Below are 17640 nucleotides of genomic sequence, written 5' to 3' on the forward strand. Positions count from 1 at the left end.
CACGGACTCATGAATTCTTACTTTATTCAATAGCGAAAATTTGACTGGACATCCCTGGTAGGATATATCATAAGGACAAAAAGAACCACAAAAAAATCTTAAACAGCATACGGTGGTTTTGTTGTTACTGGTAATGTGTACTTTTATACACACACCCTAGGGGATAAAGCAAATGAGTAATTGTGTTAATGTCATTAGGTACCAACATTACTTGACAAAATCAAAGAAGTCAAGTAAAAACTCTATGTAAAAAAAAAACCTATATATCAGTAGGAATTGATTTATTTTTCTCCTTCCAAAAAGTACATATTTTTTAGCACTGTCCATTGAAAAGTCAAAGCAGGGATAACCCAGTAATAATAATATACCAAATACCCATATTGTGAATTTAAGTACCATTTCCCACTAAACAGAAATGGGACTCCTTGGAGAAATGGTTGGTTCCAGATCTGGGGCAAGAAATGGACAAGACAAACCTCAGACATCTTCTGCCTGAAAGCGAGGAACTTACCAGACTTTAGAGTCTTACAAAAGGGCATAAGAGCTGACTTAAAAGAGCTCCTGCTGGCTAAAAAAACGGGATAATTTGAGCATCAAAATGAATAATGACTGTAACTGGTTTAAATGTATCAAATATATAAAAACCTATAAATTCACGGGGCGCCTGGGTGGCTCAGTTGTTAAGCATCTGCCTTCGACTCGGGTCATGATCCCAGGGTCCTGGGATCGAGCCCTGCATTGGGCTCCCTGCTCCGCGGGAAGCCTGCTTCTCCCTCTCCCCCTCCCCCTGCTTGTGTTCCCTTTCTCGCTGTGGCTCTCTCTGTCAAATAAATAAATAAAAATCTTTAAATAAAAAAAAAAAACCTATAGGGGCGCCTGGGTGGCTCAGTCGTTGGGCGTCTGCCTTCGGCTCAGGTCATGATCCCAGGGTCATGGGATCGAGCCCCGCATCGGGCTCCCTGCTCAGCGGGAGGCCTGCTTCTCCCTCTCCCACTCCTCCTGCTTGTGTTTCCTCTCTCGCTGTCTCTCTATCTGTCAGATAAATAAATAAAATCTTTAAAAAAAAAAAAAAAAACCTATAAATTCACAATAATACCCAAAAACCCTTCATTGATCACCTTTGCAGGTTGCCTGGCAACCAACTTGTTATTCTGGAAATCGCTCATAGCAGCTTTATTCATAATATCCCCAAACTAGACACAGCCCAAATGTCCCTCAGTAGGAGAATGGACAAACTGTGGTATATTCATACAAGGGAATATTTACTTAGCAATAAAACAAATGAACCACTGATCACAACAAAATGGATGAATCTCAGAAACATGCTGAGTGAGAGAAGCCTTACATAAAAGAGTACATACTATATGGCTTTGTGTATATGCAGTTCTGGTATAAGCAAAACAAACTTTTTTTTTTTTTTCAGAATAAGCAATACTTGCTTATTCTAAAAAATATCAGAATAGTCATTTGCACTGGGGGTGTAGCAGCAGAGATTGAGTGGTGAGAGGATGAAGGAGGTTTTTGGAATGAAAACATGTTGATAGGGATACAGGTTACACAGTTCTATGCAAGCTGTCAAAACTCTCCAATGGTACTCTTAAGATTTGTGCATTTCACAGCATATAAATTTTACCTTAAACTTAATTTTAAATATTAAACTCAAGGGGTGCCTGGGTGGCTCAGCTGGTTAAGCATCTGACTCTTGATTTTGGCTCAGGTCATGATTTCAGGGTTGTGAGATTGGGTCCCACATCAGGCTCCACACTTTGTGGAGTCTGCTTAAGATTCTTTCTCTGCCCCTCTGTCCCCACCCTGCACGCACGCTCGCTCTCTCAAAAAAAAAAAAAAAAATTAAACTCTAATGACATGTACTGAATTACAGTGAAAAGATGGAGTGATGATTGGATAGTGGGATGAATAGATAGATATTTGATAAAGCAAATGTAGCAAAATGTTCATTGTAGAATCTATGTGGTGAGTATGTGGCTATTTACAGTTCTTTCAGTTTTCTCTGTTTTTGATAGTCTTCATAACAAAATACTGGGGAAAACCTCCATTTTGGAACCCCTAATTATGGAGCTGGGCATCATTGGCTGCCAAAAATCATGAAAGAAATGTCAATGGTGAACTTTGTAAAAATGGATCAAGGCAGACAATACCTGAACCCACTGACCAATCCTGTTGCTAAAAGTAGGACAACCAGACATTATGTTCTTCCTGATGTGTTACAAAAAACTAAAGTATTAGTGTAAAAAAAACTAAAATTGAACGTGAATCTAATCAAGCTTCTAGATCTAACTACCAATTTACAGAAAACACAGGAACATGTTAAATGACACCATGTAGGTCCTGTTAGCCAAGTCCAGATTGTAGGTGATTCCACAGGGGAAATCACCTCCTATCTTAATGAATCAATGGCATGAATGTTTTTTAAAAAGGTAAGAGGAGGATATGGTATAGAGTCAGAGAGATGTAAGACCTATAACCATCAAATGCAATGTATGGACCTTAAATACCATTTTGAACTAACCAACTGTAAAAAAAAGAAAAAGAAAAAATCTTTGAGATAGTCAAGGAAATTGAATGTGGATTGGTATTAGATGATATTTAAGAATTGTTAATTGTATTGGATGTGATAATATGGTTATTTTCTCAAGTCATCTGTTAGAAATACTGAACTAATAAAAGGTGAAATGATACTTGTTTTAAAAGACTTCAACAAAGGGGCACCTGGGTGGCTCAGTTGGTTAAGCGACTGCCTTCGGCTCAGGTCATGATCCTGGAGTCCCGGGATCGAGTCCCGTATTGGGCTCCCTGCTCAGTGGGGAGTCTGCTTCTCCCTCTGACCCTCCCCCCTCTCGTGCTCTCTCTCTCATTCTCTCAAATAAATAAAATCTTTAAAAAAAAAAAGAAAGACTTCAACAAAAACAATGGGGATAGGCGAAACAAGAATAGCAGAATGTCAATAACTGTTAAAGCTGGGAGATGGGGGTGGGGGCACCTGGGTGGCCCAGTTGGTTAAGCGGCTGCCTTCGGCTCAGGTCATGATCCCAGGGTTCTGGGATCGAGCCCCACGTTGGGCTCCCTGCTCAGCGGGAAGCCTCCTTCTTCCTCTCCCTCTGCTGCTGCTCCCCTGCCTGAGCACACGCTCTCTCTCGCTCTCTCTCTCAAATAAATAAATAAAATCTTTTTAAAAAGGTACATGGAAGTTTAATAATCTGCTTTCTCTAATGGCAAATACTAAAAAGTTTTTAAAAGGAAACTTCCTTGGCTTCTCATTCTCTTTTAGCTACATTCCATTCCCATCTCTCTGTTCCTAGTACAGTAAGGTTTTGAAAGATACCTGAATTTACTATCTCCATATCATCTCTTCCCATTTTTCTTGAACCTGATCCAATGGAGATTTTTGTCTATATCATCCCACCAAAACCCCTCTTATCCAGGTCACCAGGGACTTCCAGGTTGCCAGATCTAATGGTCTGTTCTCAGCTCTCATCTTAAATGGCCTCTCACTAGCATTGCAGGACACCATACTGCTCTGATTTCCCGCCTGCTTCACTGTCTAGGCAGTCTTCCTTTGCTAGATTGTTGTCATCTTCCTGACCTCAAACATTGCTGTGCACCAAATCTCATTCCTCCGACCTCTTATCTTTTTTTTCTAAGATTTTTAAAATTTATTCATTTGAGACAGAGAATGAGCAGGGGAGAGAGGCAGAGGGAGAGGGAGAAGCAGAAGCAGACTCCCCACTGAGCCGGGAGCATGATGTGGGGCTCGATCCCAGGACCTAGAGATCATGACCTGAGCCAAAGGCAGACGCTTAACCATCTGAGCCACCCAGGCACCCCACCCCCTTCTCTTTCCTACTGGCAGTCCGGGGGCTATAAACACTGTGTGCGGGGTGCCTGGGTGGCTCAGTCGTTAAGCGTCTGCCTTTGGCTCAGGTCATGATCCCAGGGTCCTGGGATCGAGGCCCACATCGGGCTCCCTGCTCCATGGGGAGTCTGCTTCTCCCTCTCCCACTCCCCCTGCTTGTGTGCCCTCTCTTGGTGTGTCTCTGTGTGTCAAATAAATAAATAAAATCGTTAAAAAAAAAAAAAACACTGTGCTTTTGATCCCAAATTTATATCTCTAATTCCGGCCTTCCCTCTCCCATCTTTTAAGATCTCACACTCAATTTGTACAAAACCAAATTCTTGATCCCTCTTATAAACTCTTCCTTCTGTGTTCCCAGTTTTAGTAAATGGCATCTTCATTTTCATTCAGTTGCTCAGAACAGAAACTTAAGTTGTCATACTTACCTCTTTCTCTCACATCCCATATCCAGCAGCAGTGCCTGTCAGCCTAACCTTTAGAACGTATCCTGAATTTGACCACTTCTTGCCATCACTGCTTCTGTCACTCTATAATTCAAATCCCCATCTTCTCTTGCCTGGACAACCACAGAAGCCTCCTACCTGGTACCTTTTCTTCCACTCTCATGCCCTTGCAATCTCTTCTCCACACAACAGCCCAAGTGATTCTTTCAAAACCTGAAACTGCTCATAATGCTCCCCTGCTCACAACTTTCTAATGGTTTCCCATCTCACTCAGCATAAAACCCAGGGTTCTGGCCATGACTCCAAGCCCCAGACCATAGAGCCTTTGACCATTTGGATCACATTTCCTACCACTCTTCCCCTGCTCATTTTTTCCCTCCAACACAGTGGCTTCCTTACTGTTCTCCAAACACACCAACCCTCCTCATGCTTCTAGGTCTTTGCACTTACTATCCTATTCCACCCTCCTGGAACCTGCTTCCACATGACCCATTCTGCCCCTTCATTCTGGTCTGGGCTCAGATACTACCCTATTAGAGAATCCTTCTCTGACCCGACCCCTTTACTAAATAGCAGCTCCCTAGTCTCCAAACCTATAACATTGACCTCCACCAGCTTTTACCTCATGCACTTAACACTGCCCAGTCTCTTATATTCATTTATATGTATTGGTTTCCTTTGTTTCTATCTCCCAATTTTATGACTTAAGGATTTATTGAGAATGACAGAATCCATACTCTGATGAGAATTACATAAATCTTAGTGTAACATTAACTTAAGAATAAATGTGGTCAACAAACTATAAAGGGTATACTTTGGGATTCTGATTTAAGCTTCTACTTCTCCTTAATAAGCTGATAGAACTGGCCAGGAGACCCTGGCTAGGTTTAGTTTATAGTTTCTTCTTCTGCATCATGCCCCTCCTTTTCTAGGTTTGTTCATTTATTGCACCCCACACTAGACTCATGCTAGGGCTATCACTTTCTTCTTCGTCATCTGTTGTCATCCATCTCTATTTAAACCAACCAAAAGTTCTTATGAAGAGCAGTCTCTATCAGTTGGTTTCTGCAGAGCTTTGCTTGCTTTCCCATAAACCCTCCCGGCTACTTTGTTTCTTGCTGCAGCACACTCACCATTTATGTACACTTGCCTTCCCTCTCCTCTCTCTCTCTCTTTCTCTCTCTCTCTCTCTCATACACACGTTTATATTTAAGGGCTCATCTTTCTTTGTGTTAGAGCCTCTATTGTAAGGTCTTTAAATGTCTTTGGACAAAAAAAAGTAACTTCCAAAGTAGAACCCTGATGCTTTCATTGAGCAGAGTAAGGATCCCTCACACTTTTCTGCATCATTGTCAAACATCTCTCTGGGTGCACCAGTTCAGAGTTTTATTGCACAGGATTGGGGGGGGGCCACTATCATATAGGCTAAACTGAGCTAAAACTATGTCATGTTATAAATGAGCAAGTATGGGAAAGAACAAAAATACTTTCCATGCCTAAAGAAGCTTGCTTTTTTTCCCGTATTTTAAAAGCAGGTCATATGTGACATCAGTCATATTGGGGAGCATAGTATTTGAGCAGAGACCAAAGGTCCACACAGTAAAATGCTTTCCTGAGACCAGGTCCTACAGAGAGACTCTCATTGTGACCACGAAGCATATGATTCTTAGGGAGCCCTGGTCACACAGCTACTCCTTGGGAAGGATGTCTTTGCCCTGGACCAGAGGCCAGCCAAGTCGTCTCCTCTCTTCCTTCCCATTCCCGCAAAGAGGAAGGGCAGGTCCAGAGAAAAGACATGCCCAGGGAGAACATCAAATTCCCTGGGAGCCAGGTTCAGTTAAAGTCATTAAATCTGGCTCTTCTTACTTGGGGATGGAATGAATAAAGTAAAGCAAGAGGATGGTAGGAGGGTGGACAAAGAAAGAGCCATTAGCATCCCCTAAGGACTAAGATACAGTGGCTCTGTAGGTAAAGTCAGAGGTTTCAAGAAACATTTTGGCAAGAGGTGTAAAAAATATTTTTCCTTAAATGTAGGCTATCAGAAAAAAAAGAATATTGCACGAAAAGGTAGAAAATACATCTGCCATACTTGAACACTCCTGCTTCCTGAGTAATTCTTAGCACCTACCCTAATCTTAGAAGCAAATAGTCCCTGAAAAACGTTTGATAAAACAGGTAAGTCTTTGGAGAAATCAACCTGAAGTGAGAATAGCACAAATAATTCAAACATCCAAAATAATTCCAGGAGTTTTTAATGTATTACTATACAGTCATGTTATTCAGTTTTGTGTAAATTGAATTGCTCATCTCTAATTAATCCTTATCTTTGGTTTGTTGTTTGTCTGTTTTTCTTTCCAGCCCCACTGTGTTCTCCTCGCCTCAAAGGAAAACTCGGCACCTGTTAAACTTGGGGGCTTTGGGGTAGCTATTCAATTAGGGGAGTCTGGACTTGTAGCTGGAGGTAAGAACGCTTTTTAAAAAATTTCCTTCAAAACCTGGTCACTTTCAGCCTGGTGTAAAACTTTCAAACTAAATATTAGCTCATCCTCAGTGTTTCATACCCATTCCACCCCCTACCCCACCCCCAAAAAAGTCTATCATAGTTTTGAATTTAATAACTGTAGTTATAACTAGAGTTTTAGTACCTTAAGAATAGACTCTGTGCTTTTACTCTTTGTATTCCCACCACTTGGCAGAGAAGTGACCCTGCATACAGAGATTAAAACAGTGTTGGAAGAAGGTGTTATCTGGGGCAAAGTGACTTCTTTTTTTTTATTTATTCATGAGAGACAGAGAGAGAGACAGAGGCAGAGGGAGAAGCAGGCTCCCCGCAGAGCAGGGAGCCCGATGCGGGACTCAATCCCAGGACCCTGGGATCATGACCTGAGCTGAAGGTAGACGCTTAACTGACTGAGCCACCCAGGCGTCCCTGGGGCAAAGTGACTTCTAAAGTTGAACTGGCCAGGGACACCTGGCTGGCTCAGTCAGTGAAGTACACGACTCTTGATCTTGGGGTTGTGAGTTCAAGCCCCACATTGGGCATAGAGCTTACTTAAAAATAAATAAATAAAGTTGAACTGGCCAAACGAAGTCCATTTTAAAGCCTATAGATTAACCACTTTCAGGTTTACATTAGTGGCTAATGTTTAATTTCATATTGTTTTCCCCTTTTTATTTATGAAAGAGTCCTGCTCAAGCCATCAATCTGTGTATTTGGGAAGAGCAAGCAGATGTAAATGCAGACTGATTTTTTTTATTAGTCAAGGCAAAACATAATTAGAAAATTCCCATGCCAGAAAAAAAAGTATAAAAGTTAAAAATAGAAATTTTCTCCAGTAGCATGCAGAGGTGGATGCTAATTCCAGATTCAGGAATTTGGGTTTTTATTTATTCCCTTCAATAGACTCCAGCTCAGAATGCTGCCCTGTTTTTAGTTCTGTTCCTTAGCTTTGCAAATGACTTAGTTGTTCAGTCTACAAATTATCAGTCTTCTAGTCATGCCTTCGATTTTCCATCTCCAGATAATGCCAGCCTTCACTAAGAGGAAAAATATAAAAAATACCAGCAGAACCTTTTTGAACCTGTCATCTTCCATGAATACTTATATTAAGTTCAAATACCTGACAAATGATAAATATCAAAACAATAGTCCATTACACAGGATATTTCATTCAATTTAATACACTATTACTAACACATCAAAGCAGCGTTAACAAAGACCATCTTCTGAAAAATGAGCCAGGAGTCATAGTCGTATTCTTTAAATTGTTATTTCATCACATTGCCCTCTAAAATTAAATTATGTCTAGACTTTCTTCTAATTTTGCATTTTCTTCAAGCTAATCATTTCCGATAATATGAAAAATTGCAAGTTGAGTATAGTTTTAAAAACTGATTTTTTTTTCCTAATTCAAAACTTCCATCTGTGATTAGAAGGACTAATCATAGGATCAGGTAGTAGCACATCATTTAATCGTAGACTCATTGAATCTCAGGATTCCAAGGGGGCCTTAACTTCTCCAGGCTTATACCAATGATCGCATTCCTTCATAAAATTCCCAGCGAAAGGTTGAGCTCTACTTTAATTCCTCACATAGCAAAGAATTCACTGTGTTCCAGGACTGTATTTCCATTTTTAGAAAGCTCCTTAAGTCCTGAAACATTCATCTTCACATTGAACGGAAATCTGTCTTCTTAATCACTTACACCCAGTGGTGCTAATTGTGACTTTTGAAGCCACACTGAACAATTTTCCTCCTTCCACATGAGAACCATTCAGATGTTTAAAGACAATATCGTGTACCCCTAAGTCTTATACAAATTAACTTGCCTAGGTTAATTTAGCCATTCCTCACATAAACTGGTGCAAACTCTCATGGTGTGCAAAGGACGGAGCCAAAACTGAGCACAACTGTAGGTACAGTCCAGCGCACAGGAGCTTGGGACTATTGCTTCTTTTGCTGTGAGCCTTATATTTCTATCAGCCTCCCCAGATTGCATTAGCTTCTTGGACAGCCACATAACACCACTGGCTCATACTGATCTTGCAATTAACTACAATTCCCAAGTTGTGTTTAAACAATTGTTGCTATTAAACTAACTCTCTTAAATCTGATATTTTTACAGATCACCCCTCTGTAAAGACTACACAATTATAGGGGCGCCTGGGTGGCTCAGTTGGTTAAGCATCTGACACTTGGTTTTGGCTCAGGTCGTGATCTCAGGGTTGTGGGATCGAGCCCCACATCAGGCTCCACGCTCACCAGGGAGTCTGCTTGGGATTCTCTGCTTCTCTCTCTCTCAAATAAAAATAAATAAATCTTTTCTAAAAAAGACTACACAGTTATAACAAGTAACTTCTGATGATTACATCCCCAAGACTGATGGGATGAAATGAAATGACACAAAGTCCTTTTATATGTTCTATACTGGCCACATATAATGGCTTTGTTTCTCTTTGTCTGGATCCATATCCTGTTAATATTCAAAGTGGTATCAGCTTCATATTTTACCATGCATCTTGATTGAAGGGGAAAAACAGATTCGTTAGATTTACCTAGACATCTTCTCCACGTTAATCTACTTTCCTAAAGTCCTTGAGCCTTTCTCCTAAATTGTATGTTTTTAAAGCTGATTTTGAACCTACAGTGTGTCAGTTGTACAAAATTTATTTTTCTCAGTGCTTCAAGAATTAAAATACTTTCTGATGGTCAGAATGTCATTTCTTAACGTATCTTTCCTTCCAGTCTTGAAATAACTACTTGAAGCATTATAGTGTCTTTAAAAATACACCATATGTAGACAAGGGATAAATGATTTCTCTTAGAGAAAGCTTTCTTATTGTTTAAGGTACTTGTGAAATTACATTAATATTAGCTCATTTGCTAATGCTTATTAACAGAAAGCTATTTTCCTGTCAGTTGGAATCTTTGATTACTCAGTAGAATAGAAATAGAAAAGAATTCTCTCCTTTATATGTTCCATATAGTAGAAACCACTTACATGTATTTGCACTTAACCTACCTGAAATTCCGCTATTTGGAAAACTCACCTATGCAGAAGATAACTAGGATCCTACAAAAAAATTATTTTTGCAGCCAGACATTTCTTGACCTTAATACCCATTCATGGACCTCTCAAATGGGCATCTAAGAGCATACTCTTTGAAGCTGGCATGCTGCCATTTTTCATAGTTTTATGGTTTCATGTGCCTTCATACCTGGCACCTGCTACTCCCTCTGGTTGGAATACCTTTTGTCATTTTCTGTATCTATTTAACTCTTACTGCTCTTGAAGGCTGAGAGACTGAGCTAACAAACCTCCCCTCTTAAAAGCAAGCTGATCTTCACCATCCCAAGTTAGGTAACCCTATTCCTTCTCTTCCATATTATGTAACTATCTGGGCTACATACCTCCATGTAGTATTTGATGCAGGGATTTGTAATCATATCAAAGACTGAGCTTTATGAGGACAAGAGGCATTACGGCTTATCCTTCTGTATGTCCACAGCACCTCCCACTGTGTCTAGGACCCAAGCAGGCACTTGGGAAATGGGAAATTGTTTCTAAATGAAAGAACCTGCTTGCTAATCAGTTCTGGTTAATAGCAGATTTTATGCAACAAATTAGGAGAAGACAAGGCTAGAGAAAGCACAGTGAGAGAAAAGACACAAAAGCCTGACAGAAAAAGTATGTTGAGCAGATATCAAAATGTAGACAGCACAGCCCCCTTTTAATACTGAAGAACTCAACCCTTGCTTACCTATGAAGTTCCTGAGGGCATTTTCTGTTCTGTGGCATAGTTCTTTCATTGATAGCCACAAGACAGTCATCTTGAGTCATCAAGAAAAGGTTGCGTTATGTGCATCTCGTGTAAAAGAAGTCAGAAAATTGTAGAAAGATAACCATCCAAAATTATTTAAAAAGCTTTGGGTGTGTAAAGATTCAAGTCCTAGCTATTCAAAACCACTCCTTACCTGAGGTTCTAGGTAGAGAGGTCTTATTATATTATTCCAAAGTCTAATATTTAAATATTTAAATGTATATCTGAAGTATGTCATACACAGTGACATTTAATATGGTTTGGTAATTGACCACAAAATTCTAAGAACAGGAAGTCAAAGTCATAAAAATCAAGTGACCACAAAGAAGGAAAAGTCAAGCTATCACAAACAAGGAGTCCAGGGAGGTTGGTGTACATTAAAGGTTAACTCTAGTCCTTTACATTTGACTGATCTGCACAAAATACTGTAAAAAGCTCATTCCTATATATTCTTTCCTCCATCATCCCTGAGCAAATTCTTGAACCAAAAGACATGTATGTTCCTTAAGGATGAACACTAATTCTCCACAATGGAGTAGTCTTCGATCCAGATAAATGGAGAGAAGCTCCTTTTTGAGTTGTTTGGCTCTTTCTTGTGTAGGAAGTGGTAGGAGTCAAGTTGAGTTTCAAAATATCATGGTACCCGCACCCTCACTGGTACCTTGATCTCTTGCCCTGCTTTTCCCAGCTCCTGCTATCAGCACAAGGCGAATTCTCCAGTGGCCCCACTCTGACCAAGGCTGTTAATGAAGTACGAGGCTTAGCTCTCATCGTTTGAGCTTCTTTGTGTTACCAGAGGAAGCAAAATGGGGCAATGGGGAATAAAAATCTTCCCTTCTAACCAGTACAGCTTCCACTGGTCTACTGCACATTTTAAATGAAAATATTTTCATTCTCTGAACCCCAAAGTTAACCTATTATGTGGGAAGAGAGGAACCATAATGATCCAAAGCAAAGGAATATCCCCAGTACACAAGCTAAGAGCTGCTTTATCCTTCACCATCCCAACCAAGTTTTGACAGTCACTAACTGGACCTTATGGTATATTTTCTCTAGCTAGATTAGAAGATCTGTAAGGTCTTTTCTTTTCTTTTTTTTTTTTTAAACTCTAAACCACAATTCTGAGCTCTAGGTAAAGTATTGTGCAGTCTTCAAAGTAACAATTACCTTGGACTCAGTATGATGAGAGAGAAGGGGTAGGGGAAGGAGGGAGGAAAGGGGGAGAAGGCTGGGGCCTGCCCACAAGACGAGCTGCCGAGTCTGGTGGGGAGTGCCCCTTCCATGGTTATTTCCCTGCAGGGCACAGCCTTTCTTCTACAGTAGAAGAAAAGACTCCCTTAGGGATACTGAGGTAAAGATGATTACCAGTGTGCAAATAACTGCTATCAGACTCCTTCCTGAAAGCCAACATTGTTGGGTGGGGGTGGGAGAAAACTCTTTAAAGAAGATGGAGGCCAAAGGGGATTGAATGAAAGGAGCTTCATGACTTTGCTTTGGTTTATGTCCTGTGTCTTCTGTCGTTCCTGCCAAATGTTAACATTCAGAGAAAGCTTAAAAATCCTATAGAAGAGAATATTACTAAGCATTCTTAATTGCTACAGTCAATTCCTAAAATCAATTGAACAGGATTTCAGATTCTGGGTCATATTCCAAATAAAAGTTCTCCGCTTTAGATTTACTTTGAGATTTTCCATTTGGCAGTCAAAAATAGTCTTTTTCTCCATGGATGTCTTCTCCTGCCCTCCCACCCCTGCCCCTACTCTATATTTTTAGTGATTTTCAAACGTGAAAATTAGAAAATTTAAACAACTTCATTAAACAAGAAATAGGTAAGTACCATGCACCCTGCTTAATGAAATAGGCAGTACCAGTATTAGAAAGACAAAGTACCGGGGTGCTTGGCTGGCTCAGTGGTGGAGCATGTGACTCTTGATCTCAGGGTTATGAGTTCAAGCCCCATGTTGGGTGTAGAAATGACTTAAAAATAAAATCTTTAAATAAAAAAAGAGGAAGAAGACAAAGTATCTATCCTGGGCTCAGTATTTTCAAGAAGTGATTAGATAATTTTTTTCCTTCTGCTTTTTTTTCCCCTTTGATTTTATGGAGGAGGGAGGAGGTAGTAAGAGAATATTTATATTGTTAAACTTTTCCTTCAGACTGTTATTGTTCTATTTTCAGTTTTCAAATGAGAAAAAAAAGGCCATTTTATGTAAACATTTTTCCTTGATGTTGTTGTTTTAAATGTAGGACGTGTTGGAACACCTCATTTTATGGCCCCAGAAGTCGTCAAAAGAGAGCCTTATGGAAAACCTGTAGATGTCTGGGGTTGTGGCGTGATCCTTTTTATCCTACTAAGTGGTTGCTTGCCTTTTTATGGAACCAAGGAAAGATTGTTTGAAGGCATTATTAAAGGAAAATATAAGGTAATATTTTATGAATGTTTTATTTTTACATTGAGCTTAAATTATTCTGGAAAATATGAAGTTACTGTCTGGACTTCCTGATTGTCATGTAGTTACCCAGTCAGAGAAAAGTTCTTTGCTGACACCATTGAACCCCTAGCCTTGTGAGACAGTATGGGCCTCAAGTAAATTTCAGAATCACTATCAGCTGCACTGTCATCTAGGCAGAAGACAGGAGACTGGCTTTAAAACAACCATGGCCTTCCCCCTCTGTCTGTGCTGTGGCCGAACTCTGTCCCAGGTGTTTGGAACCCAGCCCTGTGTTTAGGCTAGAAAGCAGGGACCTTAGTCCTCTTTGATACCGTATCTGTACGTTCAAGTCAACAGTTCAGGAGTCATGGGCCCTCAGATTCACAAAGCCAGTCCTTTTACCATCAATACATTCTAGCAAAACTGCCCATTTGGCTAGGTCGAAGAAATTGGCTGGTGCCCTACTTATTTCAAATAAAATTCTAGTTCAGGGAAAGAATTTGGAATGACCCTTGGAATTTATTATAATAGAATCTGACCTTTTATTTTACCCTGGATGAGGTGTCCACAACAGATGTGAGCCCAGGTTTAAAAGTATCCATTCTCTGTGTGGTGACCAAACCTCCTCTTCAGGCTCAGCTGGAAAATAAAATTCTTTGGCCCTTCTTTGTGTAATTTGAGGAAAGGGCTTCATTTTTAAAGCTTTTTGCTTAATTTGTAAAGTGAAAATGGAAATTTCATCCCAGTGATTTAGTAATTCTTTATTTTATAGTTAGTATCCGCCTTTATTTGTTTTGCTTTGCCACGCATGTTGTTCCATTTTACGTAGTCAGCTAGCACAGCTGAAAAATTTGCCACTTACATTCCAGGATAAATTGAAATGCCAGGATCACAACTGCATCTCATAATATAATATAGAGCCATTTTGGTGTGACTTAAACATTCCTATTCTTCTTTGGCTACCATGGATTGGAAACAGCACAGACTATTCACAGACTTGTGATTAGTATATTATTACTTTCCTTATTAAAAAATTAAAAATTCGTCACTGACACTATGAGTGGCTATACCAAAAAGACCTAAGGTATGCTTGGAAATAAATAAGCTTAAGGTCGGTCTCACTGCCCCAGCTCTTACACTCCATGGCTCTATACCATCCCATATGGCCGAAGAATCAAATGCTGTATATGGGAAACATGGGGGAGTGTGTGTCTGGATACCAGCTCGGCACAGCTTATGTTGGGGAAGTTCTTTTTTGCCCCATATTACTGAAACCCCTACTTTCTATTCAAGAGAAGCACTGTTTCATTTTCAGCCATGCCTGGCAACATAAAAACCAAACACACAGGTTCGGGTAACACCAGACTCCAAAACTGTGAGACCTGTTAAGTTTTCTTTTCATTTCCTCCCTAATGTTAGAATTTTATAAGGGACTTGAAGAAAAGGGAGGGGGGAGAAATAAAAGGTGAAGTAGCTTCGGGGTTGTAGCCTTGTCCTTTGAAACCATAAGTGAAACTTGTAGAGGTGAGCAGGTGAGAATGAGTTACACTTTCATTTTTAGGCTTGTGCATCACCAGCTTATAAGAGCCTGCAGGTTTACCTCTTATTTTGGTTGGACAAACTCTGTTAACAGAGAAAGATGTTTGAAATATAGGTTTTTCTGCTTCTCTTAGAGTCAGTTGGCCACTGGAGAATAAAATCAATCCTTCCAAGGTAACTAAATATCTCAGAAACTGCTTGTAAGTAGTCCTCCCCCTCGAATCCCTGGAAGTTTGTGAGTGGCTCTGAGGAATGCGTGGCCATGGCTTTCTGGTCGAATTTGGCCAAGTGAAATCACAGATACTTAACATAGGAAAACAAACACAATTAGCCATGCACCAGCATAATAATAATGCTAGCAGTAATGATAGCTGCCTCACACATAGCACTTAGTATGTGCCGGGAACTGTGCTAAGCACTCCTATGAACTCATTTTATCCTCCCAGCGACTTCTGACATGGTACCATATATTAAAATCTCCCACCTGCCTTTTGGAGCTATATATTTGCTAATAATAGAATCTTCCTTTATGTTAGTTCACTTGCTAACTTCCTGGTTTCCAAGACAATGTGCTTTGTTCCAACGGCCTCTGGTATTTGATTTTCTCTATTTTTAAAGCATTGGATAGTTTTGTTTGTTTCCTTGTAAGAAATTTGGACCGTTCACACATGCCAAAAATTAAATGATTTTTAAACCCCCATTCTTAGTATTATAGTAAGTCAGATGGATGTAACAGCTATATCATAATTTCTGCACCTGAAGGTTTGAAACCTTGAGGTTAATAACTTATTTACTCTTTTACTTGGCTAGCCTTACCTCTCACTTGGATTCACGGCTTTTTTTTTTTTTTTTTTTTTTTATACAAAAGCCCCACGTTTTCAGCAGCTTCGTTTGAAGTATAGATCCATCTCTACCATCAGTGATAAACCTGGTGGGCCTTACATATATGTGTGTGTGTATATGTGTATACATACATACATATGTGTGTATATATACACACACAGATACTGTGCTGTGATTCTGTCAGCATTTATTTTTATATTTTTTTGTTACTGAAAATTTCAAACAAACATAAATAGTAGAAATAACAGTACAGTGAACCCCCAGCTTCAATACTTAGCAACATCTAGCCAATCTGGTTTTATCTATATTCCACATACTACCAGATTATTTTGAAGCCAACTTCAAAAATATAGTTTCATCACCCCAGTGGTTTAAGAACTATGAGCAAAATCCTTGATCTCTGGGGGTATTTTCAAGAAAATCTTGATGGCATCTTTTAAAAACTGTCATAGTTTATCAACTACTGCTGGTCTTACATGATTTTCCTTTAACTTTTTATTCTCATTTACTAGTTTACTTGATCTTTTCAGGTAGATATCTGAGACTACTATTTGCCTGGAATATATGCTAACATTTAATATCAATGAACTTTCTTATAAAAGACAAAAATATATTTCTCAAAGTATGTACAAGATGCAGTGCCATCTTCTTTGTTATACATAGCCAGTTGGTAGCTCCACATCAGGAGTCGAAGCACTCATGGATTTAGTATACAAAGAAGTGAGAGTGTTCTGTTGTCCTGTTTTGTTCCCCTTATAAACTCAACCTCCCAGATTAATTTCAGCTACTCTTTCAGCCAAAGGAAGAGGAAAAGCCTGGATCAGACTCCCTCATAAATACGATGAGGGCATATACTTCTCAACCTCTACTCACCTCAGAAATCTTACCACCACTTTCAGATGACCTCTCAACCCCTTTCCCCGAGGACAGATCATTCCAACTTTAAGGAGCACATCAGCTCCAGGATGGGGAAGAGGGAACAAGACTAAGCCTCATCTAACCATCTACATTATTTCAAATGGACCAGTTGATCACAATTTTAATAGGATGATGGCAATATGGCACTCACTTTAGTTAAGAGATCTGAGAAGCAGAAGTGACTATTGTTTGGAACTCTTCCTGTTAGGAAAAGAACAAGGAACATTTTTCATTCCCCATCTACAAGTATAGAGCCTCACAATAGCCAGAGCGAAGTGTCTAATGCTAACCCTTGGCTGACTATAATGATTCCTGTGTACTGTGATGCAAGCTGTGATTTTATTTGGCTTTAAGTTGTGATGACTTTATTCTCCATCTTTCTCCCTTAGAAGGTGATCTAGGTCTCCTCTGGCTCAAGCCATGGCATCGCTAGCTCCTGGGACCAGGCAGCTCACATAAATTCACCCAGTCAGCTTCTTGATATTAAATAAGGAATGAAACCCTACTCGTCTCTCCCTGCCTGTCCCCACTGACCTCCCCAACTGCAAACCCTAAGCATCCCTTCCCTTTTTTCTGCTTCCTGGTCTCAAACATACCCTTTTTCCCAGGAGCCGTCTTACTCTTTTCCTCCCAGATCCACTTTCTCACAAGTCTTATGTCTTTTGAACAACTCATGGTTTTTGTTCATTTGTTTGACTTTCGTCAATTGACCTTGTGACTTGGTTTTCTCATCTCTATAAGAAGAACAAAAGTAACTTCACTGAAGACAATATACAAGTGATTTGGCTATTTTGTAGGGCCTGTGGTAACAGTATATTTGTTCCTAAATACTGAAATTGAGGTACAGTGACCAAAATATCCTACTAAGAACTTTGCATAACTTCATAATTACTGCACATTCCAATTTTTAAAAAGAAAATGTTTTAAAATTTCTTTAAAATTTTTAATTTAAAAATTTAATTTTAGTCCTTTCTTAGAGCAAAATACTAGTCTCTTTAGCTAAGGTAGAAACTACAGTCATGAGCATTCTATTCAATTATTAAAAATATTATAACTTAGGTGACAATAAGAACATATGTAAGGGATATTTACTGATGCAAAATCTCATAGAGGGAGCAACAACCACCAAAGACTTTTGACTTTGTCCTCTTCCTTAGAAAGCAAGCCTTCAGAATCAGATTTCTGTTCTTTGAGAATTTTATTCACATTGAAACAGCATAGGAATGTTACATCGTAGTGAATATTAACTTCTCACTGGACGGTAACTAT

General features: G+C 39.5%; 1 protein-coding gene across 1 annotated transcript in view; it reads left to right on the forward strand.

The window, feature by feature from the left end:
• CASK (calcium/calmodulin dependent serine protein kinase) overlaps window positions 1–17640 on the forward strand; it is a 327853-nt gene that overhangs the window by 194438 nt on the left and 115775 nt on the right. The window contains 2 exon segments of the mRNA XM_081808983.1: window positions 6676–6778; window positions 12887–13062. Coding sequence (XP_081665109.1) covers window positions 6676–6778; window positions 12887–13062 — 279 coding nt within the window.

This window comes from Leptonychotes weddellii, chromosome X (assembly GCF_054177405.1).
Source record: "Leptonychotes weddellii isolate Sample4059 chromosome X, ASM5417740v2, whole genome shotgun sequence".
NCBI classification, from domain to species: Eukaryota; Metazoa; Chordata; class Mammalia; order Carnivora; family Phocidae; genus Leptonychotes; species Leptonychotes weddellii.